Source organism: Gadus macrocephalus, chromosome 4 (assembly GCF_031168955.1).
Source record: "Gadus macrocephalus chromosome 4, ASM3116895v1".
In the NCBI taxonomy this organism is placed as follows: Eukaryota; Metazoa; Chordata; class Actinopteri; order Gadiformes; family Gadidae; genus Gadus; species Gadus macrocephalus.
The window spans coordinates 6,597,918-6,624,421 of record NC_082385.1 but is presented as its reverse complement, the minus strand read 5'-3'; the positions used below and the strand labels follow the sequence as shown (position 1 = coordinate 6,624,421).

Here is a 26,504-nt window from a genome sequence, read left to right as displayed (position 1 = left end):
TGCTGAAATCCACAGCAGCTGTTTACCATCCTGCAGTGCGGAGTCTATCTGTTACAGGCTCATTCCCACACGAGGAAACTCCCACACACATAGTGAGCCCTGACAACAAGACAATTAAGTGTTGCCAGATAATTGTTGTGAAGAGTTAGTTATATGTGATCTAGTAAATGGTTACCGCCACGGTTTTTGGAAGAGGCCCTTAAAGCGATATGCACACCTAGAGAGAGAAAGAAATATATATATATTTATATGATGAATATATAGATTTATAGATTTATAGATTTATTACTATGGTTGCACCCTTTATTCTGAAAAATTCAGTTAGGAACTAACACGTTTTTTTTTACTTTTGTTGAAATATAAGGAAATATTGCTTGAATGATGTGTTTCAGATTCCTGTAGTGGACTGCGGAGTAGATGGGAAGTGCATTGCGGACCTGTCTCTTAAAGCAGAGCCAAGTGTCCATAAGTGAGTGTTATCTCTATGGATTTCCTCACATAATGTTGCCAATGTGTAGGGCTGGGCCATAATTTAATTTTTACAGTTTATAGTCTTTAAATGGTATTTGTATCGGCATGGAATGGATATATGAATTCTTATTGAATTACGAGACATGAGGGACATGTAAAACCACGCATGGTTATTGTGATATTAATGATTTATTATCTCCAGCCATACTTGACTAAAATAGCATATGACTGCCCCCTTGAGGCAGAAAATATGAATCACATTTGAATTATAATGACTTAAATATTGACAATATAACATCCTCGCTTCTCTTCAGAATGGTGATTAAAGTGTACAAGGAGAAGATTACTGTGTCTGTTGATGTTAAAAACAGCAAAGACAATGCATACAACGCCAAGGTTATAGTGGACTTCAGCCAGAACATCAACTATGTCAAAGTAGAGGTGAGGATTTCATTTGTCTTGTCTGCATCATATCTAAAGCAGCAATGTTTAAAAGGGCCTATTATCTTTCCAATGGGGGTTATGTTGTTGAGCCTTTAGAAGCCATTTGGAAATATGGCCATTTGTGAATGAAAAAATGGGAGTGTCCATGCAAATATATATTATAGCCAGTTGAACACTTCCACGTTGGATGTCACAAAGGGTTTCTTAGATTTTGAAATGGCTCGTAATGGTTCATTATAGTGTCCCCTGGTGGTCAAAATAGGGGCCCCTTTAAGCATGTTCTTTGTAATCATCTTGTCATGATGCGTTTCACTTTGTGTTTTGTCAGCCTGACATCAAGGAGTGCAATCTGAACCACACTCGGTTAGAGTGTGCTGTGGGGTATCCCTTCCTGGCCAGCGACGCAGAGGTCTGGTGGTCTCCTTGTGCACCACATCCACCGTGACCCAGAATGCATTATGCTTACAGAACTCTTTATTTTGCCACATCTCACAGGAGCATTTTAAACTGACGTTTGAGGTCACCCCTGAGCATATTGGAGCAGAGATTCAAATAAACGTAACTGCTACAAGGTGAGAGCTTTATAATATTATCCCTTCAACTTTCTGTACATCATGCCAAAAATACAGTTGAATTAAACAAAGAAGCACAAACACACAATTATTTCTTTGTCTATAGGAAAGAAAATACATAGTTTGTGATAAACAGGCGATTACAGGTAATATAAAGTACATTACGAATGTCCCCACAACAGCGATAGTGACGAATCCCCTTCGACCTTGGGCGACAACGTGGTGAAAATCAAAATCCCTGTCAAGTATGAAGCCGGGCTGATATTCTCAGTGTGAGTAGCAGAGAAAAAGAAATCCTATCGATTCTGCTGTCCACAGCCTAATCTCACCCTCACCTTAAGAAATCCCATCTGAAAAAACTGTAACAGCCGTCCTCTGTATGTTGTTTAGGAGGCCGAAGGACGATCACATCGTATATAAGGAGGGCGAACAGTACCCGGCCGTCTTCAACCACACCAGCGCCATAGGGAAGGAGCTCACCATAACATACAAGGTAGGACGAAGGGATCCCTCTTAACGCTACTCCACGTTTATATGCGATTCATGAAAACCAAACACACCTTATTAAGAATCGGTGCCCGAACGATCACTTTGGTCTGGCTGGCCCAGCCCAAAGGTGGACCCACTGTCTACCTGTAAGTGAAGCTGAATGTCATTGTAACAATGTCCATGCTACATAGGTGACTTTTACTGGGCCCCACCAGACAAGGATATACAGGGTGTTGGTGTTGAAAGCCGGTTATTTGAAATGTTTGCATACAATGATCATCCATGTACTGATACAGGAGATGTCTCCTTTAAGGCCCATTCACACCCGACGGTAAATACGGATAGGAACCCTTTTCGTCCGGTCCCGGAGGTCGTTTGGTCCGTCAGTGGTCACCTCTGAGCTTACGAATCCGGAGTGCTCCGGGAGAAACGGAGCAATACCAACGGAACTCGAGGCGGCAGTATAGAGTCAGAAGTCCAACCAATCGCGAAAATAGATAGAGAGTAGTATAATATCTGATATGTATATATGTATATTGTATTTAACGTTTTAAACTTATATTATACTATATACCTGACCTTTTTATTTTATTGTTTGCCTGCTTTGGCAATGAGTTGTAACTGCTCATTTAAAAATGGCGCAACATTTTGAGGAGAGAATCTGCGGGTTGGTGAGGGGTGTCACATGCCACCTACTCTTTTTGCGCCTTTTTTTTGCCGATTTCGGATGACACAAAGCAAAATCATCTCCTCTACAGATGCCATGTTTGCGATTGTCGATGTCGGTAATTTGCGACACGACAGTCACTGCCCTCTATAGGATGTACTGGTAACATTCATAACAACACTGAAACCGGACGGAGGTATGAAGGGTACTCCCTGATCCGTCCTGATCCGGAGGTATGAATCTGCCTTTTGTCTGTGTCGTGATGGCTGGTTTAACCTGTGCACACTCATTGCTCAATTGATTGCAACATTGTTTGCTTAATGCCCAACCGGTGTGCAGCTCCACCCAGCAACTGAGTTCAATCAGTCTGACTCGGGCCAGGTGAGGCTGCTTAAACCAGCCATCATCCACACACACTCCACAGTCATGAACCTAAAGAAAATCCCTTTTAAGTCACGTTGGATGTTAATAGTAGCCATTGGGAATGAATGAATTGGTGATCATGCAGTGGACAGAGAATCCTATCGAGAACGTGACCTATTTGTACCTCTACCAAATCTCTCATAGCTGTGTCCAGTCCTGTCTCTCCTCTCATCTCCCATGTTATCTGCATCCACCGTCTGTCCCCAACAGGTGGAGAAGGCGCTGAAGGTGACCACCCCTCCCTTGAAGCTGACCATCACCTACCCTTACCAGTCCACCATGAACAACATCCTCCTCTACCTCACCCATGTCACCTACAGCCCCAACGTACGTAGCATGCGTGAACACATGTACATCCCGCGCTCACGACACGTCTGTGTTGACGTGGCGATGATACGCATTTCAATGTTTTTGGGTGTTGATCAGGGCTTTCTCCCTCTCTCTCTCTCTCTCTCTCTCTCTCACTCTCTGTCTCTCACTCTGTCTGTCTGTCTGTCTGTCTTCCTCTCTCTCTCTCTCTCTCTCTCTCTCTCTCTCTCTCTCTCTCTCTCTCTCTCTCTCTCTCTCTCTCTCTCTCTCTCTCTGTGTCTTCCTTTCTCTCTATCTCTCTCTCTCCCTCTCTGTCTCTCACTCTGTCTTCCGTCTCTCTCTCTCTCTCTCTCTCTCTCTCTCTCTCTCTCTCTCTCTCTCTCTCTCTCTCTCTGTGTGTGTCTTCCTTTCTCTCTCTCTCTCTCTGTGTCTCTGTCTCTCCCTCTCACAGATCACATGTAATACGGACAATCAGATCAACCCAAAACAGATCGGCTCGAAGACCCATACGGTCAAAACGTCAAAAGAATCACTGAGCGCTTACCTTGTGGTGAGTCCTTTGTCTGGTTAATGAATGAAGTACACTTTGCATGTTGTCTTTCTTTTGACCAACATGCCTGGTTCACTGTTACAGAGCTGTGGGACCATCCTTTGTAGGTCCTTTGACTGCATGATCCCTGAGGCCGTTACCAGTGAGGTCAACGTCACGTTTAGAGTGTGGAAACCCACTTTTATTAAGGTAAGCAGATGTATACACATGTAAAAAAATAAATATCATCAATGGGAAATATATAATAGATATATTTTATAGACGTTCTTTGTTTTTGAATGTCTCCTCCTGAGCTCTGAAGCGTTGTTGTTTTTTGCTTCAAAGGCTGAGTTTTCCAGCTTATACATGATGGTGAATGGTACCCTTAAAGCCCGGGATCATCTATTTTTGCTGACCAGTGACCACAATGCCCGGAATGTAAGTAACGGTTTTCTTCCACTTACAAGCACAGTGTGGTGTTTACGTCTTTGTTATCTCAAAAATAAGTGTTGGTTTTTGATTTAAAAAAAAAAAGGATAGATTATTGTTTTTAAGTAAACACACACCATATATATTTGTGTCTATTGCATCCGCACCTGTGTGTGTTTGTGTGTTTAATGTGTGTGTTCTCACGTGTCTGCTAACCTGGGTTCCAGGTGAAAATCCAGGTGTCCAAGGAGGCTATAGGAGGGATCCCTTGGTGGATCATCCTGATCAGCATCCTGATTGGACTGCTTATCCTTGCACTAGTCATCTTCGGACTATGGAAGGTAAATATAAATAATAATAATAATAATAATAATAAATAATGCGTATACCGTTATGCATATAATATATGGCCCTTTCAGTACCACGAGTGCATATATTCTGAGCCTCGACAATACCATGGTCTGTCAATTGAGCTAAACTGGTTAAAGTGTATGCCAGGGTATACACATCATACCCAAAGTTCTTCTAAATGATTTTATTGAATTACAAAAATTTGAAAATACTCGAGGTACTCTAGAAACAACAGCTTATCAAGGATTCTTGATTGCATGCAATGAGGATATATTGCGTCTATGGTTCGGTAACTGGGTTTGTCTGCGTTTCCCAGATTAACTTCTTCAAGAGGAAGAGTCTGGAGGACAGGAAGGAGGACATGATGGACTGAGGGGTGACCAGAGGCCAGCACTTAGCACCAGCAGTGTCAGCAGCTCGGTGGGCCAAGGTTACCAGGCCACACAGACAATGGAAGTAGGCCTACAAAATCAGCAGCTGGACGGACTGCGTAACATGCTTTAAAGGGGACATATTATACCACCAGCTGTGAGTGGGATTAGCCTACGAGCTGTTTTGAAAATCTGCCCCATATGACATCACTAGTGGGCGTGTCCACCTAGATCTGAAATGGATAGATCGGTTTACAAGCCTTCCCAGTGGACTGAAGTAAACGTTGCTCATCTATCCAGCACACATCTAGGTGGACACGCCCACTAGTGATGTCATATGGGGCCGATTTTTGAAACGGCTTGTAAGGCTAATCACACTCACACCTGGTGGTATATGTCTCCTTCAAGTCACACATCTGCCTCACTGGTGTTTAGACCGACACAGACTGTACAGGCGATTGACTACTTCCACTCACTCACGCCTGGGCAAAGGAGTAGTGTCCCTCGAACAAAAGCCATATAAAGACAATCCCAATGGTCTGGTAAGATTAAAAAAGAAATGTCTTCTTGATCAATTTGATGTATGTCGTAGTCTCCCCGCAGATTCACGTCACCGGGCTAAATACACGTTTCTTTTTTTTGTCCTATTATTTGAAGATGCTGTTGAAACTTAGTCAGCATTTACTCTCACCATCAACCTCTGGTCAGTTCTAAAATTAGGCAAGAATGGTAAAGTATACAAGGGGAGATGAGATGTAGCTGGTGGGTGTCAAGAACCGCTTTGACAAACCACAATGCTCGTAAAGATATAGCTGTTGCACTAATATCACCAATAGTTGCATACACATCTAATTAGCTAAACTGCTATTGAAATAAAACACATACTCTTTTTTTTTTTAACTCATCCACCCTCAAAAACAGTTTCAAAATGATTTATATATGTATATTATGTTGCTATCTTAAGAACAGCAAAGAGATTATTCTGAGAAATGATATGTAAGCTAAGTGGGTTTAATGGATCAAACATTTATCTGGTGATTTGTAAAGGCTAGATAGACATTTATACATGTAGAATACCAATGTTCTAAACTAAATTATACATGTAAAATACCAATGTCCTAAACTAAACAGAGGTTTGCTTTGTTATTTTAATTGAAACACTGTTCATTTCAGCCTTTTACATATTTTATTCCTTAAGGATAGCCATTTTAAATATGACGAATTCCTCATCCTCTTATTCCTAATGTTGGATTTCTACACTGATTTTCACAACGTTTTTTTTTTCACAAAGTCAAGGTGCAGAATGTATGCTTTTATTTTTTATACCATTTTAACTAAGTTGATTTGTAAAGCAGGAAAAAATATTAATAATCTTGTATTAACTTTGTCTGTAATTATCGTTTTGGTTACTTGGGATATAGATAGCCAACAGACTGCACCTTTGAAAATATATATATATATCTTTGATTGTACTGTAAATGCAAATGGACGCTCAAATATGTAAAGCTTTAAATGTACAAAGTGTGTTTGCCACAACTCATTATTTAAGACAAAACTGTTTTTTTTACAACTTATTCACCGACTTTTTCTTCCTGAAAACCAACAGATATTGCTCGGGTGATACCATGATAAGAGAATGATTAAGAATATTTTATTGCATACAAGACTTGTTAGGCAGATATAAGCATTTCACATGCTACAAAACTATGTAAATATCATTCTTATTTTTAGATAACAACTTATGATTCTGTTAACTCTGTAGTCAAAGATAAATGAAGAAGAGGGTGTGATTCCACTATTTCCCATCATCTTATATTATTTACGGAATGTGTTATTTGTGACGTTTGTTAATTTCAATGAATATCATGTCCAAGTCTGATTGACCAAAACAAAAAGAGCAAAACATATGTGTGCTATGGATTAACAAAGAGTATTCCTACCTATAAAGGTGGATATGAACAACATATACACATTATTTGTATTATGTGTAAGGTAAATTCTGATAATTATCTATCACTGTTCACCAGCTGTTGTTTTATGATCCACATCTTCTCGTCGCAGAGATTTGCATTTTAATGACACAAATCACTTTATATTTGGCACACAACCCCATTTATCAGTCAGTTTGTTTGCACAGCTTTGCAGTTAGTGAAACTTCGGTGAAGTAATTTTATGATCTTTGTTTTAAACCCTTCTCTTGTTTTATTCTTCGATACCGATATTCAACAGTTAAAACCAAAATCCAAGAAGGAGACAGCCATTATTTTAATACTGAATTTTATAAGATAATTCAAGTTTAACTTTCCACTGTTGAAATCAAGCACATATAAAATATACATGTAGAATATGTAGCATTTCTAGGGACGGTGTGTGGCCAAAGTGGGCTAAGATGCCTCAAGGCAAAGGTCTTGCTGTGGAAGAGCAGGTTAAGAATGAAGCCAAATGTTATTGTTGAGATTCCCAATGCTCTACACTGCTGTGAAGTTATCATTGTAATGCACTGGTTTGTCATGCTTTCTCATCAGCATGAAAAAACTGAACTGAGTCTGATGCAGAAAAAAATAAAGATTTTTTTATGACTATGTATGAGGTGATTTTTACGATTTGGGAACATGTGGGCATTTATGTTAACTCTGGGTTGTTAGCAAATACCATTTGCCTGCTTTTTTTTTATTTCCCTTTCCAGCATTCCTTTTCACTCTGGTTCTTCCACTCCCCTCCAACTCGCAATTTTGTGTATGTTGCAATAATTTGTTTGTTTGTTTGTGTGAGTATTGTGTATAGCCCTATTTGTCATTAGTAGGGGGGGGGGGGGCATCAGCCCAGCCCAGCCCAGCTACCCATATAGCAGGCAGTTCCTTAGAAAAATGACATAATACACTCGATCTTGAGCAGCGTCCTGTAAACATCCCCCCCTAGTGTCGCTTCGCAGTACTTTAGATGACAGACGGCAGGGGAAGCGAAGGGATCCATCTTGCCAGACAGGAGGCGAGGTAGCCCGCCTTTGAGTTGTACCTCCAAACAGCTTCGTATTCCTCATTCTCATCCTGGAGAGCCGAGGGGCGCCGTGTCTCCGGCTGTAGGATGTCCCGACATGAGGGTGAGTGTAACCTGGTAACGTGGCCGCTCGGCAATCACGAGCTATAACGTTAGTCCATGACTCGTAGTTGTGACCACCGGTCATACGAGGCTGGTTCTAAAACGAGCCGTCTGGCAACAGATAGAAGTGTTATTATCGTGGACATTATCCTTATCATGATAATTTTCCAAGTCGTTATGATCATAGTCATTACAAACCGGTGCTGTCCCGGTTGGTGTCTCTAGTCTACTCCATCCAGCTTCTCTACAGGATCATTAGCTACCAGAGCTAGCACTTAGCCTGCGCTAACGTTGTTAGCACTTAGCCTGAGCAAACGGTGTTAGCACTTAGCCTGAGCTAACGGTGGTGCTGCTAGCACTTATCCTGAGTTAACGGTGCTAGCCCATAGCTTGAGCCACCACCAAGAACATTTCCGAGGCTAGCGGACAAGCTAACGTATGACAACGCAAATAAGTCCGCTGTAGTTCCGCAGTTAAAAGTGACTGCTCGGCTCTTGTATACCAGGACAGTAGGTTCTAATGGGCTCAAGGACTGCAGGTACTGATTTGTCAATGGACACTAGGCTCTGATGTGTTACGCTACCAGAACCTTAGGACAGTAGGCTCTGATGTGTACCAGGATAGTAGGTTCAAATGTGTAACATTAACAGGGCAGTGGGCTCTGCTGTGTAACGGTACCAGGACAGTAGGCTGTGATGTGTAACATTAACAGGACAGTAGGCTCTGATGTGTTACGCTACCAGGACAGTAGGATCTGATGTGTACCAGGATAGTAGGTTCAAATGTGTAACATTAACAGGGCAGTAGGCTCTGCTGTGTAACGGTACCAGGACAGTAGGCTGTGATGTGTAACATTAACAGGACAGTAGGCTCTGATGTGTAACATTAACAGGGCCGTAGGCTCTGCTGTGTAACGTTACCAGGACATTAGGCTCTGATGTGTAACATTAACGGGACAGTAGGTTCTGATGTGTAACATTAAGAGGGCAGTAGGCTATGCTGTGTAACGTTACCAGGACAGTGGCTCTGATGTGTAACATTAACAGGACAGTAAGCTCTGATGTGTACTTGGACAGTAGGCTCTGATGGGTAACGTTGCCAGGACAGTAGTCTCTGATGTGTAACGTTACCACAACAGTCGGTTGTGGTGTGTACCAGGAAAGAAGGTTTCGAAGTTGACCAGGACTTAATTCTGTTTGTTTGTCATACATATCATGATTCAGCTCTGTTAGTTATTAATGCTTCTAGTTCAATATCTTTAGGTCAGGTGAGGTAGACTTGTATTACTTATGTAAAGAGAATGAATGTCCTCAAGACACAAAGTGCTAGGCCTTGACAGGCTAACTACCAGTGAACAATTTAACCCCAGGGGCCAAGAAGGTTTTCCATTACTTCATATTTGAGCTAAATGAGTCCATACTGTGTTCACACTAAATGCATTGCCAGCTAACAAATAAGGATAAACAAATGATTAACAGGACAACTTGCCAGTGTTCCTTGGATTGCCACAGCTCTGTTAAAGTGCTGATGGACAAATAGATAGACTTTTGGTAGAATCAATGCTAAAATAGTTTGTTGAAAGTTATACTAGTCTTGAAGTCCAATACGCAAGCTTAAACAACATACCCATAAACGATCTGCTCTTTAGTTTTATTGCTTGCAACTTCTTAAATGTTAAGAGAATATCGCTGTGTATCAGCCCACACATGATGTTTTTTCACAGCCTAGCATCGGATCACTGAACATGTTCTCGTCGTCTGTCCTTCCGCAGGTGTTAGCTGCGATGCATGTTTGAAAGGGAACTTCCGGGGGAGACGCTTCAAGTGTCTGATCTGCTACGACTACGACCTGTGTGCTTCATGCTACGAGGGCGGTGCTACGACCACCAGGCACACCGCAGAGCACCCCATGCAGTGCATACTCACCAGGGTAGACTACGGTAAGAGCCTGGCTAGCCGTAGCATGGCACCAGCAGTGGCCGCGTCTCTTACTGTGGCTGCTGCTGGCCTAAACTGCAACACTGAGTGAGATCAGAAGTGGCAGTGTCCTCCCAACAACCGGGTGGGACACTGCCACTTGGGATGTCTCTAAGGTCGGTAAGGTTTAAAATGGCTTGCAAAGGCTAACCAACGTCAAACCTGTGGTAAAATAAGAGCCCTCCTTAAAGTGATCTTACTATGGAATATGCCGTAAGCATCAGTAACTGTTTTATACTTTTTGTATAAAACTAGAAAGTTTTTCACGGTCAATGATATCATTTAGTCGTTTATCTGCTCTTCCTCTGCAATACTTTGCTTTGATGCATCTTAGCCCAATTCGGCTATATGCCATTCATAGAAAAGCTACATACTCTACACATAAATCTAATTACGTGTGTTACATGTACTCAATTTCAACAATATGTAAATATTAAAGGCTAAACTATTCTTATCAATCTTGTATTTGGGTAATGGAGAAAAATTAAAAACCAAGAACATAATCATGGCAGTTTAAGCTTCTGCCAAGCCATGCACACAAATTGGAAAACCATGACAGATGTGGTTCTGTCATGATGTGCCAACCGCCAATGTATCGCATACATCTATTATTTCAAATGGGCTGGGGTGATAAACCCACGAGCTTGTGTCCCTCTCTCGTCCCAGACCTGTATTACGGAGGGGACAACTTCTCTGTGGAGCAGCCCCAGTCCTTCACCTGTCCCTACTGCGGGAGGATGGGCTACACCGAGACCTCCCTGCAGGAGCACGTCTCCTCCGAGCACGCAGAGACCTCCACCGAAGTGGTGAGGACTCTGACCCGGGACTGCAATGCTCCCACACAATACTATGTTAAATCCCTTTTTCTTTTCCTCCCCTCCTCAAATGAAATTCATCTCAATGTTTGAATAGAGCCCGTTTGGATTCATTTTGTACCTTGTAGCTAGATTCCTTTTTTAATTACTTTATTGCATTTTATAATGAGGTTTGTGTCTGTGAATTGGACAAATGCTAAACTGTGAGTATATTTTAAAATACTTAAAAGTATTTTAACGTACACTCTGTGTGCATGTAAACTGAGCCCGGTCTATATTTTGACATTTAATACGCCTTTCGCCTCAGACCTAGTTGCTTCAACCTCACTGATCCTCCCTGTTCCTCCGTATCAGCTACTCAGTGTGCCTCAGCGCACTCTGAAGGAACATTTCTCCCACCCTAGACTCGACGCGTTCTTAGTCTCTCTAACGCTCTCCCTCTCGTTTTTAGATCTGCCCCATATGTGCAGCGTTGCCAGGAGGGGACCCCAACCATGTGACCGATGACTTCACCGCCCATCTCACTCTGGAGCACAGGGCGCCCAGAGATGTGATATCCTTCCTGTGCGCTGCTTGCTGATGCGCCTGAAGCCCACTACATGCTTTGACTTCTTATTTTTCCCCCCCATAAGCCAGGCACTGTATTAGGGACGCAACTCAAGTCATTAATGCATCAATTATTTATTTGATTAATGCTTTAGTGTATAAAGTGTGTCCCATAAACGATGGCACCACACGGCAAAGTGAGCTGGTTTAGCTGGCCACGCCCGGCGAGCAGCCGATGAAAACCCAATCATTCATTTTGTATCGATCCCAACCCGTACTTGATAAACGTCCCGAGCGATTGTACCGGCCCCAGTCAGGACGGATCGGCTTCTAAATCAGCTAATCGTTGCCGTGGCGTTCGTGACCCGAGTCCTTAACGACCGCCTCCCACGACGAGTCCAGTAGCGTGCGGCACGTGCGGCGGATGTTCCACCCGGGCCGCGGGCTGGGCGGGCCCCGGGCGCGGCGCACCAACATGCACTTTACCAGCGGCTCCACGGGGGGCCTGTCCTCCTCCACCACCTCCTCGCAGAGCTCCACCTACACCCCCGGCAACCGGGAGGCCATGGACCCCATCGCAGGTACTCTTTTAATGAAGTCTGTAGCCCTGCTAGTAGTTGAAGCAGTGTCATTACACAGCCCTGCTAGTAGTTGAAGCAGTGTCATTACACAGCCCTGCTAGTAGTTAGAGCAGTGTCATTACACAGCCCTGCTAGTAGTTGAAGCAGTGTCATTACACAGCCCTGCTAGTAGTTGAAGCAGTGTCATTACACAGCCCTGCTAGTAGTTGAAGCAGTGTCATTACACAGCCCTGCTAGTAGTTGAAGCAGTGTCATTACACAGCCCTGCTAGTAGTTAGAGCAGTGTCATTACACAGCCCTGCTAGTAGTTGAAGCAGTGTCATTACACAGCCCTGCTAGTAGTTGAAGCAGTGTCATTACACAGCCCTGCTAGTAGTTGAAGCAGTGTCATTACACAGCCCTGCTAGTAGTTAGAGCAGTGTCACTACACAGCCCTGCTAGTAGTTAAAGCAGTGTCATTACACAGCACTGTTAGTAGATCATATAGTTTACGAAGTCCTATTAAGTTGCTCTATTAGTACAGTCTATTACACAGTGCTGTTAGTAGTAAATGCAGTCTATATAGGCCCATAAATGCATTACACGGCCCTTTTAGAAGTAAATATACTCTAGTCCCATAAATAACCCCTCTAAATGAGAGAGTCAGAGAATAACTTCTAATGGGCAAGGCTTTATCATGTGTTTTAGATGGATGGATAGATCAGCTGCGATGCTCCTCTACTATTTAATCCCGGCAGTATACTTGTTGCTCAGGCGCCAGCCCACTCGGAGACCGTCAACTCCACTCAGTCTGGTCGCCCGCGATGGATCCTTTTAATATTCCTCGCCGTGCGTTTCCCCGTGTCGGCTGAGCGCCCTGTTTGGTGACGAAGGCCGCAACGCAGACAACGCAGAGGCCTGTTTCACTGTGCTCACCCCCCTCCCTCCTCCCTCCCCCCCCCCACACAGAGCTGCTGTCCCAGCTGTCGGGCGTGCGGCGTGCGGCCGGCGGGCAGATCAACGCGGCGGGGCCCTCAGCCTCCCAGCTGCAGCAGCTCCAGATGCAGCTGCAGCTGGAGCGGCAGCAGGCGCAGGCCGCGCGGCAGCAGCTGGAGGCGGGCGGGCCGCGCCACGCCGCGCGCCGCGGCAACCACAACAACAACCACCACGGCGGCGGCGGCGGCGGCGGGCACCACCACAACCCGGGCAGCATCGGCTCGGCCGCCGCCACCGCCCTGCCCAACCCGCCGCACCCGGCCGCCGCCTCCGCCGCCATCCTCACCCACGACCACGCCCCCGGGGAGAGCAACCACAACGCCAACTGCCACGGCGCCTCCCAGTTCTTGTTAGCACGGTGAGTGGGGCGTGGCGCCCGACACACGCACGCACGCACACGCACGCGTGCGCATGCACAGAAACACACTTGGCACACACATACACACACACACACTTGGCGCACACACACGCACGCATACACGTGCTCACACATAAACACACTTGGCAGACACACACACTTGGCGGCACACAAACGCATGCACACACGTGCTCACACACTTAGCACACACACACACTTGGCACACACACACACTTGGCGGCACACATACGCATGCACACACGTGCTCACACACTAACACACACAAACACACTTAGCACACACACACACTTAGGCGCACACACACAGAGACTTAGCACACACTTGGCACACAGACGCACACTTGGCATACCCACACACCCCCCCTCCGGCGCCTGTAACCCGCCCCCCCCCCCCCGTCCTCCAGGTTATGCGAGCCCAAGCAGTGCGAGGCGGAGCGGCAGCGGGTGGAGGCGGAGCGCGCCGACCACAGCCTCTTCGTCCAGGAGCTGCTGCTGTCCACGCTGATGCACGACGGCTCCTCCTCCTCCTCTTCCTCCTCCTCGGGGGGGGAGGAGGAGGAGGGGGGCCGCAGAGACTTTGCCGGCTTCGGCGCCATGGGCTGCGTGGACGTCATGCCGCTGGACGTGGCGCTGGAGCGCCTGGAGCTGCGGGAGCGCGGCCTGCGCGCCGCCTCCGTGGGGGCGGAGCCTCCGCCGCGGCCTCTTTGATGTCGCCCGTGCGGCGGCGGGCAGACTGTGTCCTCTGTGCTGCCACTGCCAGTGACGGGTGGAGGAGTTCGAGGAGCGAGTGGCAGATTGTTTGAGTTTTAGTTCCTATGTTTTGGTTGTTGTTTTTTTCCGGTTGGGTTTGTGTTTGGTTCTGTGGTGTTTTTCTTTCTTGGATGGTTTTTCTGTATTTATTTTTTTTTCTCCAGGAGGGGGTGTTATTTTTTGACGGTGAGAACGAGAAACGGCAGTTTTGAAGTGTGGAAAGAACTGTCGGGGCGTTATGGGGGGAGGGAGAATTGGGCCAATGTACGAATCGAATGGAAACACGATAATCAATCCCCACAGGGCTTTTATTTTGGAGGCCGGGTGACTTGTCAGACCTGCGCTTCCTGTGACAATGCAAAACAGGAATGCTCGCGCATCCCCCGGCGCGAGGGGGGAACGGTTCCCTGGGCGGAAGCTGCTCTATGTATTTATCACTCCTAATTAATAAGTGCTCGGAGGGTCTACCTTTTCACCGCATGCAGTTATTCACAGCTTACAGGTGACATTAGATGTCATCGAAATGGAAAAACTACCGGAAGCTTTCAACTGTTTTTCTTTTTTTTTCTGTTTTTATTCATGGCTATGGATAAGACGCTGTTACTAAACGCGCAAGCTGGAAAGTGCACTCGTGGAGAAACATGTGTGGGGTGTTATTTTTGTGTCATCCACGACGAAACACAACAATGTGGATCATCCGCGGTGACTGTCTCCGGTCTCTGTGTGTGCGACGCTTCTCTGTGGTGACTCTTTTCGTGTTGACGGTTCAAAGACAAACGGTGGGATATGTCCGCGTACGGTTTGTAACGTCGCTATAAAGCAAGCGCACAATCTTCTGTCCGTTTGCGCCGATGCACTCTTCCACGACGGCACGGTGCGCACACACCCCCCTACCCCTCACCCCTTCCCCATCCACATATTAAGGATATTTTTTTGTTTTTTTAATAGATTTTTTTTATTAACTTGTAGAATGGAGAGGTTTGACTCCCACTTGCTAAGGATGGCACTTTCTATTTATTCAGTTTGTCGTCTCAATCTGTTGAAGCCTTGACCCGAGCCACGCCACCTCCATGCCTATACGATTACCCTAAAAAAAAAAAATAATAAGTACACTAAGTTGTATAATACATCTGTGCATTAACTTTCATAACAGTTCTAAGATGGGGGAGGGGACTTTTCTAACTTGTAAATTTAGAATAAAATAAACAAACAAAGCCTTTGAGGAAAACATTAACCCGTTATGTTTTTTCCGTTATTATTTATTTTACTGGTTTGTGTTGGGTTTGGCTGTTAGACATTAAACCGTACCAAATATGAAGTATCGATCCGGGCGTGTTGGTGATTATCTTGTAGTGACGTCACAAGTGGGATCGTCCACGGTCCACCCAGAGATGTGTGACGGATAGATAAACCTACCACGTGGACTGTACCAACTGCATTCATCATACGTCCGAGAGGAGGCCCCCACTTCTGATGTCACTACGGTATATTTTGAACTGCTTTATATAACCCGAAACACAGCTGCTGTGTGTATAAATGCTAGATAATGCTATATTAGATTATATGTGATCAGGAAGTGAGTGGAAAAATACTGCTCTGCTCCATTCTGGCTCCATGACTGATCTTATTTTTTTTGGCCATGAAGTTCCAAATCGTTGTACTTTTGGATTAATTGCCAATCAACAGTGGACCTTGTTTTATAATGGAGTCCCTTTAAACGTCAACACACACCTCCGACCACATTCCGCCACTGGCCGGACCACCAGACATGTGGTTGAGTGCCACCTATACGTCAACCACTAACATTTATAACGCTTGACTTCTAAAAAGACACTGCAGACTTCCTCGTGTTTGTATACTTCTGTGTTTTGCATGATTTCATTATCCGTAACGGCCCGTTATCATGGCTATACTCTGATACTTTCAAAAAGCATTTAATCACATAGGCCCCGCCCTACCCTAATTGGGGCTTATTTTCTATTAGATCAGCCGTCTCACTTACCGCACTTGTGTTCCTGTCGGCGACCCACCATGGAAGAATATTACGGGGACGTAATAAGGTAAAGTGATTGTAGATGCGCACAGCGTTTTGTAAGACATACCACCTTTATTAAATGCACAGTATTACAAGGAACATTTCCATTAATTGCGGATAAGCTACTCACATTTTGCACAAAGCATAGAATTGATTGATAGAATTTGTTGATATTAAAGCAGAAGTGTTAGATCTGCCAATAGAGTGCACACACAGACACACACTTTTGCGCACTTGTGTGCACACACGCACACACATACATACACACTCAGGGTCAGTACCCACTCGCACACATTCGTACATTGTAGATTTTTTTTGTTTGTTATTCACATAGTAATTAAAACTTTAATCTGCACAGAAATTAAAACTTATTCTGAATATTTACAAAGAAATAAGTGATCGTCCCCCAACCGCCCCCTTAAAGATAAATTACATTCAAAAAAGGTCCCAACCCTGCTAGATTACATTCAAAATAATATTACCATTCATGATGCAAAGTCACAGTTATTCATCTTGAAGAGGATCACGCTAGGCTACAAAGGTCAGAGGTGGCTGACCCTTGACCTTCCAGACAGTGACCACGTGTCTCTCGAGACGTCAGTCGGGCGAGAGGAGAAGATCCTGACGTTTTTTGTTTTTCAAAATTGATCCGGAGCCTAGGGTCATTTTTTTTTTTTTTACGCAGATAGAAGGTATGTCCAAAAATAAATCTTCATAAAAACTCCTCGTTACGCTCGGGAGAAAAAAGAGGAAAATTCGAATTATTTTTGTAGAGAAAAAACAGAAAGAAGAAACGATTCAAAGAAAGTCCTTGGTGAAAGAAAACGGATTGTATTGTCACTGTTGTTATGAACAAGCACAATGAATTATACAATATCGCACAAATAAAACTGTATTTACATATAGTATGTATTGCCGATGGCCCATAACACATTTTCTTCAGTTGATGTCACAGTTTTTAACATGATACCTGTTTCAAACAGAATATACTATTAAAGATAGCCTAATATTCATAGACAAATATAAGAACTGTACAGAATGGAACACATGTATTTAGATATATATATATATATATGTGTATATATATAATATATATATATATAATATATATATAATATATATCTATATATATATTTGAGATAGTATAATCAAAGAGACATTTTGTTTGTAGTCTGTCAAGACTGTTGTAGTTTGGAACAACTTCCGCTGTAAAGCATTGGTCTGAGTTGGGTGTTAAGGTTGTGCATTTGTGCGTTTGGATAAGTACCAAGTGCATTTAACATTGCCTATGTTTCAATGATCGCTATGTTTTATATCCATATATATATATTTATATATATATATATATTTGTAGAGGATTTGGTTGGAGCAGGAATAACATGTTTAGCGTTTATCTTTTTGGAAAGGTCAGTAGTAGACTGAGGACAACTGAGGGTTTGTTTTTTTCGTCCCAGTTGTGTCATGGTTATATTTTGATATGTCTCGAGAAAGCTACTGGGAAAGATTAAGAAAGCAGGGTCATATCTTTTTTTTGTCCCAGGGGGGACAGCACTGACTCCCTTAGCATTAATGTGTCCAGCGTTAGAAGTATCAGTCATCACATGCCTGGGTGAACCAGTCCAGAGAGGAAAGCTCTACACACTCAAACACCTCGTGGCCATCAAACTCTGGATACTTTAACTCTGCCGTTGGTCGGCTCGCAGCAAAATAAGCTGCAGCAGTGGATTGGTTTTCAAGAACGAAAAGAAACAAAGTATTTTCACAAGTCAACCAAAAGGTTAAAGTAAACCTAAAAGCAGAATGTCCTCCTGTAAACAGCCACCTGTTGGCCGTTGTCCTTCCCTTTTCGTTGAAAAATGAGTTGAAAGAAGTTTCTCAACGTTTTTTCACAACATAATTTGGATTCTTGTTCTAATGAACAACTGGGAAACATTTAAAATATTTCTCTTAGTGTACATACAAACCACAGTTTACAGATATGGGCCACCTAATGTGAACAACATGGCCAGGGACATTGCTGGTGAATTTACAAAATAAAACAAAACAAAAAATCCAGAACTTGGATAAAAGAAAAAGAAACACAATAAAATAAAAAAGCATTGTGCTCATCTTTTTTTTATAGACATGCACAGCTTGAAACCCTCATTAACTGTGCTTTTGTTACATAAAAATAAACGTAAGGAGATGTATAGTGCACTCAAAGCATACTCAAAACACCACTGTTTTCTTAGTCGAGAATAAGAGACTATAGGAAAATATAACCAGATATCTACAAACATCCACAGATGCTGACCGCTATATAAACAATTGAGAAAACTGCATAGGGAGCATTATATTCCATACAAAGACCCATATCATTAAAAACACTCAACTTACTCCGACCAGAAGTAAGTTATATGGATAAACACAATATTGGAAATGTGTGTGGGATATACTGCGTTGGATTTAGTTTCCTCAATCATTGATATACTCTTTATGTATAATATGCATGTATCTTTTATGTATGAAAGCCCAAGCTGATGAACAGAGCTAATACTGAGATTATAAGGAAAGATCCTTTGATAGTTTGACAGAAAACCCACCCGATAAAGCCATAACGTAAATGATAGATCAACTTTATATGAAAACAAATGTCAATAGCCCCTGGTTGACAATTAGAAATTTCCTAAAATATTAAAAACATTTTGGTGAGACAAAAAAACAAATAAAAATAACGGCCCGCGCCGTAAACAAATGAAAAAAACAATTCTCTCAATGTCTCCACAGACTGCATTGCCTTTGGGCCGTTTCTCTTGAATGAGAAGATATAGCTGTTGCTGAACAGCAAAATGTCCGTAATAGCGAGACATCAAGTTTTTCCCTTTATTCATCCCCAGCAAATACATGTTTACCAAAGCGTTGGTCGTTTTAATGCATCACGTTTTTTACATCTAGGAAGTAAAAGAAAGAAATTCACAAAGCCATACGTGGGACAGAATCGCTTGGTGGTCTGGACCTATTCTCGTTTCACGCGACATCTAGAGCTTGGGTGTTGATTTCAACCCGTTTTTAGGACTACAAATGATTGCAGATACCATGGGGTCATAGATCTGTCTCAATCTTTTGGTTTTAGGTTTGTGAGACACGCCCAACACGAGTAGAATAGGAGGAACAAACTCAAAAAGAAATGGGGGGGGGAAAAAAAGAAAAGAATCAAATTTTAAGGCTTTTGTCGATTTTGTCGTGACTGAAGAAATGAACGACAACATTTACGATAACATTTACACTCGGATAATGTACACAAACACAGACTCACACACTCTCTCTCTTCTTGCTCTCTCTCTCTCACACACACACACTCTCACGTCCTCGCCATCTAAAGCAGGCGTTGCACAGAGAGACACACTCCAATCTCAGACCACCATCACCTCAAACACACAATCCTCCCACCTAACCCACCGTCACATCATCCAACACAACACCCCAACCCACCAACCAACCCGCCTGGCCCCATTCTCGCAGCACACACCAGGCTGCACCCCCCCCCCCCCCCCCCCACCCTCCTCCAGCCCCCTACCCCCTCCAGCCTCTCAAGCCCCCCCCAGCCCCCTCAACCCAGGATGTCCAGGTAGACCGGGGAGGCCTTGGCCAGGCTCTGCAGCAGGCTGTGGATCTCCTTGATGTTGAGCCTCATGTAGGGTTCCCGCTGCCAGCAGCCCAGCGTCAGGTCGTACACCTCCTTGGGGCAGGTGCGGGGTCGCTGCAGCACCCGGCCCTGGGTGATGCACTCGATCACCTGGGAGCCACATGGGGAGGGGTTGTGTTAACCAGGTTGGAGGGTTGGGGTAGGGGGGGGGGGGGGGGTGTTGGACGGTTCTGTCGCTGACTTCGAACTCATCTGAGCGCTGGCTACGGGGTTTGAGGCCCAGCCGGTTGGGAGTGGTTGTGAGTGGTTCCTGTGGTTCCCCGCTCTAGCCTATAGGAGTCCTATAAGCCCTAACTTCTCTTTGATTTTCTTCTGAGTTCAATGGGTAAATCTCATATGAATAAAATAGCAAATGGCCCGTCGTTCAACCTCACCGAGCCGAGAAGGGCGGTTTATCGTCTGGCTGTGGCCGGCGCCATCGTCGGTGTGTTCCGACGGGGTTTGTGGTTGGTTCACTGTGAGGCTGGTGTGTAAAGTACTCATAATGCATACACACCGTCGATGGAGACCCTAAGCAGACTATCTCCTGTCGTTATAATGTGATACCCTAATACAGTCCGAAACACTGCTTCTACCCAACAGTCAAGTGAGTTTAGGCTTGAGGGCGACATCATTGATGGTGAGATAACGCTTCTACAGTAGACTCCCAAACGCAGCAGTCGTTCATAACACTAACTACAGGTCTGCTCCTTTAAGGTAACAGGGCAGGGGTACTAGACTTGTTCACTGGTTAAGGCCCAATCCCATTTCTACCCCTTACCCCTTCCCCTTACCCCTCCCCCTCCCCCTTGTTTTGAAGGGTTAAGGGGAAGGGGTAAGGGGTAGAGATGGGATTGGGCCTTAGGCCCAATCCCCACTTTTCCCGAATATTATAAGCCGTTACAAGCCGTTTTGAAGTTTTGCCTCTTCTGACATCACAAGTGGGCGGGTCCACCTAGATGTGTGCTGGATAGATCCGTCTACCAGCGTACCCATCTATCCGTCGTACATCTAGGTGGACCCGCCCACTTGTGATGTCAGAAGAGGCAGAACTTCAAAACGGCTTGTAACGGCTTATCCCACTCACACCTGGTGGTATAACAGGTCCCCTTCAAACCCCCGGCGGCACTGACCTCGTTGTTGGAGAGCTGGTACCAGGGCTGCTTGCCGTAGGTGAAGATCTCCCAGAGCACCACCCCCAGGCTCCACACGTCGCTCTCCGTGGTGAACCGACGGTACATGATGCTCTCCGGGGGCATCCATCGGATGGGCAGCATGGTGTGACCGCCCACCTGGACCAGTGACCAGGGGAGAGAGACATAGACACAGAGAGAGGGAGAGGGAGGGCGAGAGACAGAGGGAGAGAGATAGAGAGAGAGGGAGAGAGAGAGACATAGACACAGAGAGAGGGAGAGGGAGGGCGAGAGACAGAGGGAGAGAGAGAGAGGGAGAGAGACGGAGGGAGAGAGACAAAGGGAGAGAGGGAGGGATGAGAGAGAGAGATTGAGGAAGAGAGGGAGAGAGAGAGAGAGAGAGAGAGAGGGAGAGAGAGAGAGAGAGAAAGGGAGAGAGAGCGAGGGAGAGAGAGAGAGAGAGACATAGACACAGAGAGAGGGAGAGGGAGGGAGAGAGACGGAGGGAGAGAGACAAAGGGAGAGAGGGAGGGATGAGAGAGAGATTGAGGAAGAGAGGGAGAGAGAGAGAGAGGGAGAGAGAGAGAGAGGGAGGGAGGGAGAGAGGGAGAGAGAGAGAGAGAGAAAGGGAGAGAGAGAGCGAGGGAGAGAGAGAGAGAGAGAGAGGGAGAGAATGAGGAAGAGAGAGAGAGAGTGAGAAACAGTGAGGGAGAGAGAGACATAGAGAAAGTCAGAGAGAGAGAGAAGCACACACACACACACACACAGAGAAAAAATAAAGAGAGCGAGAGAAAGACAGAGGGAGAGAGAGAGTGAGAGAGATAGACGGTAAATTGTCAATTAAACATAAACGTTTGCTCTATATATTTATTGCTTTGTTTTCTTCCTTCTGAGGAAAGAGTTACCACTGTCTACTGGAGAGTGCTCATGCTCAGTGCAGCTTTAATGTGTGTTTTTCCATCTAATGGCAACATCTGATACTATGTAAGAGAAAAGCTTCCGCTCTCAACAGATTTGAAACGGGTGTGTCTTGGTTGCTTCCTATTCCGTTTTTTATTTGCTGCTGTTACAAGATCCTGTCAGCAGAGGGCGCCGTGTGACCATAATTCAGGATCAACCCGTTGACCCCAGCAAGACTTCGCTGTTATGCTATTCTGCTTCCCACCTCAATGGGCATGATTTGAGCTCACAACTATGCACTCAAAGATATTTTATTATATTACAACTGCTAACTTATATAATGAAATACCATTGTTGATGCTGGAAGTTGTGATATTGCCCTTAAGAAAACAGAAAACATTGAATACAAAAAAGATTTTGTCCAAGTGTAATTATAAATTGTAATTGAAAGCTAACTAGGAGAGAGAGACGGGCAGACGAGACTAGAACTCTCAGCTCAACCAAAATCGAGAAAAAACTAAACATAATCCAAGCCGGCCTTACTCTGTAATAGTCTGTGCTGTAGACGTCCCTGGACATGCCGAAGTCCCCTATCTTGACCAGCAGGTTCTCCCCCACCAGGCAGTTCCTGGTGGCCAGGTCTCTGTGCACAAAGTGCTGGGAGGCCAGGTACACCATGCCCGCGGCGATCTGCTGGGCGATGTGGAGCATCTGGGACTGGGTGAGCTCCACCATGAGGCTGTGCTGGCCGTCGGCCATCAGCACGGCATCGGGGCCGTGAGCCCTGCACACACACACACACACACACACACACACACACACACACACACACACACACACACACACACACACACACACACACACACACACACACACACACACACACACAGGCACGGACGCACGTACACACACATACAAATGCACGCACGCATACAAGCACACAGACACATACAAGCGCACAGACGCACATACGCACACACACAATCGCACACGCACACATCCATAGACACACAGCTTTGTTATTCAAAATTGTTGTATAAATTGTCAACATATGTGTATTATTATAGGTTATTTTGACTACTTTTCCCAAGAGACAGACACATAGAAAGACAGTGAAATACAGAGAGACTGACCTACATATAGACAGACAGACTGACAGAGGGAGACTGACAGACAGATTGACCGAGAGAGAGAGACAGTGAGACAGACACACAGACAGACACAGAGTGATAGACGGACAAACAGTGACAGACAGACCGAGACAGAAACAGACAGACAGACAGAGAGACAAACTGACAGAGAGACAGTGGGACAAACAGACAGACAGAGTGAGAGTGACCACACACACGGGTTAATTATCCTACCGTAGGAACTTGTTGAGGTCGCCGTGCTTCATGTACTCAAACACCATGATGAGCGGGTCGCTCTCCACGCACACGCCGTAGAACGTCACGATGTGCTCGTGCTGCAGGTTGGTCAGAAGCTCCGCCTCCCGGTAGAAGTCCGCCCGGCCGCTCTCGCTGGCCTCCTTCAGCGTCTGGACGGACGGATGGACAGACAGACAGGGTTTGGGTTTATAAAGAGCCCAGGCAGGTTTGTTCATACAGCTCCCTTGAAACACAACCAAGCCATTGACGGTGGTTTATTATTAATGATCAAAACGGCAATAAAAGACAATCGTTTAAAAGAGAAAATAAAAGTAGATGAATGAATGCACCAGCGTGGAGAGAATCGCTTTTAGAGCCCTGGTTTAAACTTAGGGAAAGTCAAAGGTGGAAAAATGCGGTCGGGAGGTGAGGTGATGAAATGGAATGAGGAAGGCGGCGAGAGAGGATGTGTCTGCGGTGTGCGTACCTTCACTGCCACCAGGATCTTCTCCTGCTCTGTGGTCAGGTTGTAGCACTCAGCCAGGAAGACCTTGCCAAAGGCCCCTTCCCCCAGCTCTCTCTTCAGCACAATGTTGTGCCTCTTAATGTGCTGGACGACTGGAAGAGACAGAGAGAGAGATACAGTTAGGACGGTGCACGGAGATACGCTGTCTCTCTGGGTCAAGGCATGCCAGGTTGTGAGTGTGCATGGCTTGGTGGTTGCATGGTTACACGTGGAAGATGATTGGCTACACATTGAGCATGGGTTCTGCTCATGAGTTTGCCACACAGATCACACCACACACTCTCTCTCTCTCTCTCTCTCTCTCTCTCTCTCTCTCTCTCTCTCTCTCTCTCTCTCTCTCTCTCTCTCTCTCTCTCCTCTCTCTCTCTCTCTCTCTCTCTCTCTCTCTCTCGCTCTCTCGCTCTCTCGCTCACGCTCGCTCACGCTACATAACCAGTCACGGTGCAGCGCAGGATCGAAAGTCAGGCCAAAGTCATCGGCATTGCATTACCCAGCACACAACCCCACCAACGCAACCACCACCACCACCACCTCCTTCTCCATCACCCCCACCCTCGGCACCTCCACCAGCACATCCAACTCCTCATCCACTTCCTCGACCACCACCATCACCACCACCTCCATCTCAACCTCCACCTCCACCAACACCAACACCATCATCTCCACTACCAACATCTCTATTTCCACCACCACGACCAACTCCTCATCCACCTCCTCCACCACCATCTCCTCCACCACCACCTCCTTCAGCATCAGCATCACGTCCATCATCATCACCTCCACCTCCACCTCCACCGCCTTCTCTTCAACCACCACCATCACCACCACCAACACTTTCCCCCCAAACCCATCTCCACCATCACCTCCACCACCTCCACCACCTCCTCCACCACCAGCAGCATCACCAACACCGCTAAAGAAACGCCACCACAAACACCACCTCGACCTACCCCAGCACCCCCACAATCACCACCATCCCCTCCGCCATCATCAACACCACCACAAACACCACCACTACCAACCCCACCACCACCACCACCACCATCACCTACACCACCACCCTCACCACCCCCCAACATGCAGCAGGATGTTAACCGGTGGCGGTGTAGGTGGAGCTGTAATGACATGATCTTCCTTCTCTGCATGGATTTTTATCCGTAAAAAGACCAGGTTACCAGCTCCCCTCTCCCCCTCTGCCTCTCACTCTCTTGGGGATGAGAGTGAGACCCCCCCCCCCCCCCCCCCCCCCCCCCACGCCATGCTAGGCCCAAAGACGCTGCCCTGCCCGGGGACGGAGCCAGCGGCGGTAACTCACACGTGTCGGATTTCAGCATGCCGCCCGAGTTGCGGAAGTACTGCGGGTTCTCGATGACGGGGATCTTTGTCATGCCGATGACCACCGCATCCGGGCCCATCTCCGAGGACGACGGCGTGTTGTTGCCGTTGGAGACGTGATGGAGAGGGCTGGCCGAGTCGTCGTCGTTGCTGATGACCGAGGAGGAGCCTGGTGGGGGGGGGGGGGGGGGGGGGAGACGGAGAGAGACAGGAGGGAGGAGGAGTGGAGGAGGTGGAGGCGGGGTAATAATCGAATGATGGGAGAACATGTGGGAGAGAGAGAGGGAGAGAGAGAGAGTGCCGGAAGAAGGAAAGGAGAGGAAGGAGAGACGAAGAAGGAGGAGATCGATGGAAACAAGGGGAGAAGGAGGAGTGGGGGAGGAGTAGGGTGAGGGGATGAGGAGATGAGGTAGGGGGAGGGGAGGAGTGGAGCATTTGAGGGAGAGGGGGGAGGAGGAGGGGAGAGGAGGGAAGGAGTGGAGGAGGTGAGGGAGAGGGGAAGAGGAGGAGGGGAGGATGTACATACAGTATGGAACAGCATTAGGAGGATCTCTAAGAGATACAGAAGTGGATTTAAAAGTGCACGGTGTACAGTTATCTGCTACCACTATTTTGATTTTATTTTGATTTTATCATGGGACCTCGGCAACACAGATAGACTCCACTGGAAACTGTGTTTTATTCTTTCAAATCAGAGTTGTGTGTGTGTGTGTGTGTGTGTGTGTGTGTGTGTGTGTGTGTGTGTGTGTGTGTGTGTGTGTGTGTGTGTGTGTGTGTGTGTGTGTGTGTGTGTGTGTGTCTGTGTGACTTGTGTGTGTGTGTGTGTGTGTGTGTGTGTGTGTGTGTGTGTGTGTGTGTGTGTGTGTGTGTGTGTGTGTGTGTGTGTCTGTCTGTGTGTGTGTGCGTGTCAGCCAGTGGAGAGCTTCCGTGTGTTCCTGTAAAACCGATATCGGATCTGTGTGTTTTTCTCCAATGTATAATCTCATAAAAGAGAGTGTACCTTTCATACCAAACTTGGAGTTCCTTCCGTACTTCAGGATGACCACCATGAGAACACAGCCGGTCAGGGCCACCCCTGCGATGCCGACCACCACGTACACCTGAGGGTGGGTACAAGGTGGAACAAGAAGAGTGCGTATTTTAAACATCGGGGCGGTCTCGTAATAAACAACTTTTTGCTTCTAAATCAATAGCACTTACGGCCACGCTGTCGTCCAAGGGAGGAATTGGGGATCCTGGGGGGGAAATATCATCGTAGAGGATTAAGATTTATGGGTGTTTTATCAGGACGTCTGTTGGGTGCAGCTCTGGACTGGATGCATCTCCAGGTATTAATTATGATAAGAGCTATTTGACCCCCCCAAAATTG

At 45.9% G+C, this 26,504-nt stretch overlaps 3 protein-coding genes across 4 annotated transcripts in view; 2 read left to right on the top strand and 1 right to left on the bottom strand.

The window, feature by feature from the left end:
• Window positions 1–343: 343 nt before the first annotated feature.
• On the top strand, window positions 344–7,637 carry LOC132455771 (integrin alpha-1-like). Of its 2 annotated transcripts, XR_009525333.1 has the most exons (13): window positions 344–469; window positions 786–912; window positions 1,244–1,324; window positions 1,411–1,487; window positions 1,670–1,759; window positions 1,878–1,980; window positions 3,277–3,393; window positions 3,827–3,925; window positions 4,010–4,114; window positions 4,250–4,342; window positions 4,561–4,674; window positions 5,001–5,664; window positions 5,730–7,637. XR_009525333.1 is itself a non-coding variant. In XM_060049731.1 (12 exons), exons 2-12 carry the CDS (start codon window positions 787–789, stop codon window positions 5,055–5,057), a joined length of 1,062 nt encoding a protein of 353 aa, XP_059905714.1. In that variant the 5' UTR covers window positions 344–469; window position 786; the 3' UTR covers window positions 5,058–7,637. The 2 variants fall into 2 exon arrangements, 1 of the variants encoding a protein (XP_059905714.1); XM_060049731.1 differs by having other exon boundaries at window positions 5,001–7,637.
• Window positions 7,638–7,945: 308 nt separating this feature from the next.
• LOC132455770 (E3 ubiquitin-protein ligase KCMF1-like) lies at window positions 7,946–19,378 on the top strand. The gene is made up of 7 exons (XM_060049730.1): window positions 7,946–8,155; window positions 9,926–10,093; window positions 10,797–10,936; window positions 11,397–11,498; window positions 11,883–12,072; window positions 13,021–13,405; window positions 13,830–19,378. The coding sequence occupies exons 1-7, from the start codon at window positions 8,140–8,142 to the stop codon at window positions 14,131–14,133; spliced, it is 1,305 nt and encodes a 434-aa protein (XP_059905713.1). The 5' UTR covers window positions 7,946–8,139; the 3' UTR covers window positions 14,134–19,378.
• Window positions 19,379–19,780: 402 nt separating this feature from the next.
• Window positions 19,781–26,504, bottom strand: part of ntrk2b (neurotrophic tyrosine kinase, receptor, type 2b) — a 13,785-nt gene continuing 7,061 nt past the window's right edge. The window contains exons 8-15 of the mRNA XM_060051074.1: window positions 26,336–26,394; window positions 26,136–26,235; window positions 25,116–25,304; window positions 23,762–23,892; window positions 23,272–23,444; window positions 22,451–22,691; window positions 21,008–21,166; window positions 19,781–19,985 (exon numbers count right to left, since the gene is read on the bottom strand). Of these exons, the coding sequence (XP_059907057.1) occupies window positions 19,800–19,985; window positions 21,008–21,166; window positions 22,451–22,691; window positions 23,272–23,444; window positions 23,762–23,892; window positions 25,116–25,304; window positions 26,136–26,235; window positions 26,336–26,394 (1,238 nt within the window). The 3' untranslated portion in view covers window positions 19,781–19,799. The remainder of the gene's footprint in view (window positions 19,986–21,007; window positions 21,167–22,450; window positions 22,692–23,271; window positions 23,445–23,761; window positions 23,893–25,115; window positions 25,305–26,135; window positions 26,236–26,335; window positions 26,395–26,504) is intronic.

What these genes read in the sequence shown, in the direction of transcription:
- LOC132455771 (XM_060049731.1), top strand. Translation starts at nt 787, where the DNA reads ATGGTGATTAAAGTGTACAAGGAGAAGATTACTGTGTCTGTTGATGTT. An exon ending in GGAAACCCACTTTTATTAAG is followed by an intron (nt 4,115 to 4,249) that starts GTAAGCAGATGT and finishes TTTGCTTCAAAG; the next exon opens with GCTGAGTTTTCCAGCTTATA. An exon ending in TCATCTTCGGACTATGGAAG is followed by an intron (nt 4,675 to 5,000) that starts GTAAATATAAAT and finishes TGCGTTTCCCAG; the next exon opens with ATTAACTTCTTCAAGAGGAA.
- LOC132455770 (XM_060049730.1), top strand. An exon ending in ACTCACCAGGGTAGACTACG is followed by an intron (nt 10,094 to 10,796) that starts GTAAGAGCCTGG and finishes CTCTCGTCCCAG; the next exon opens with ACCTGTATTACGGAGGGGAC. An exon ending in TCCCAGTTCTTGTTAGCACG is followed by an intron (nt 13,406 to 13,829) that starts GTGAGTGGGGCG and finishes CCCGTCCTCCAG; the next exon opens with GTTATGCGAGCCCAAGCAGT.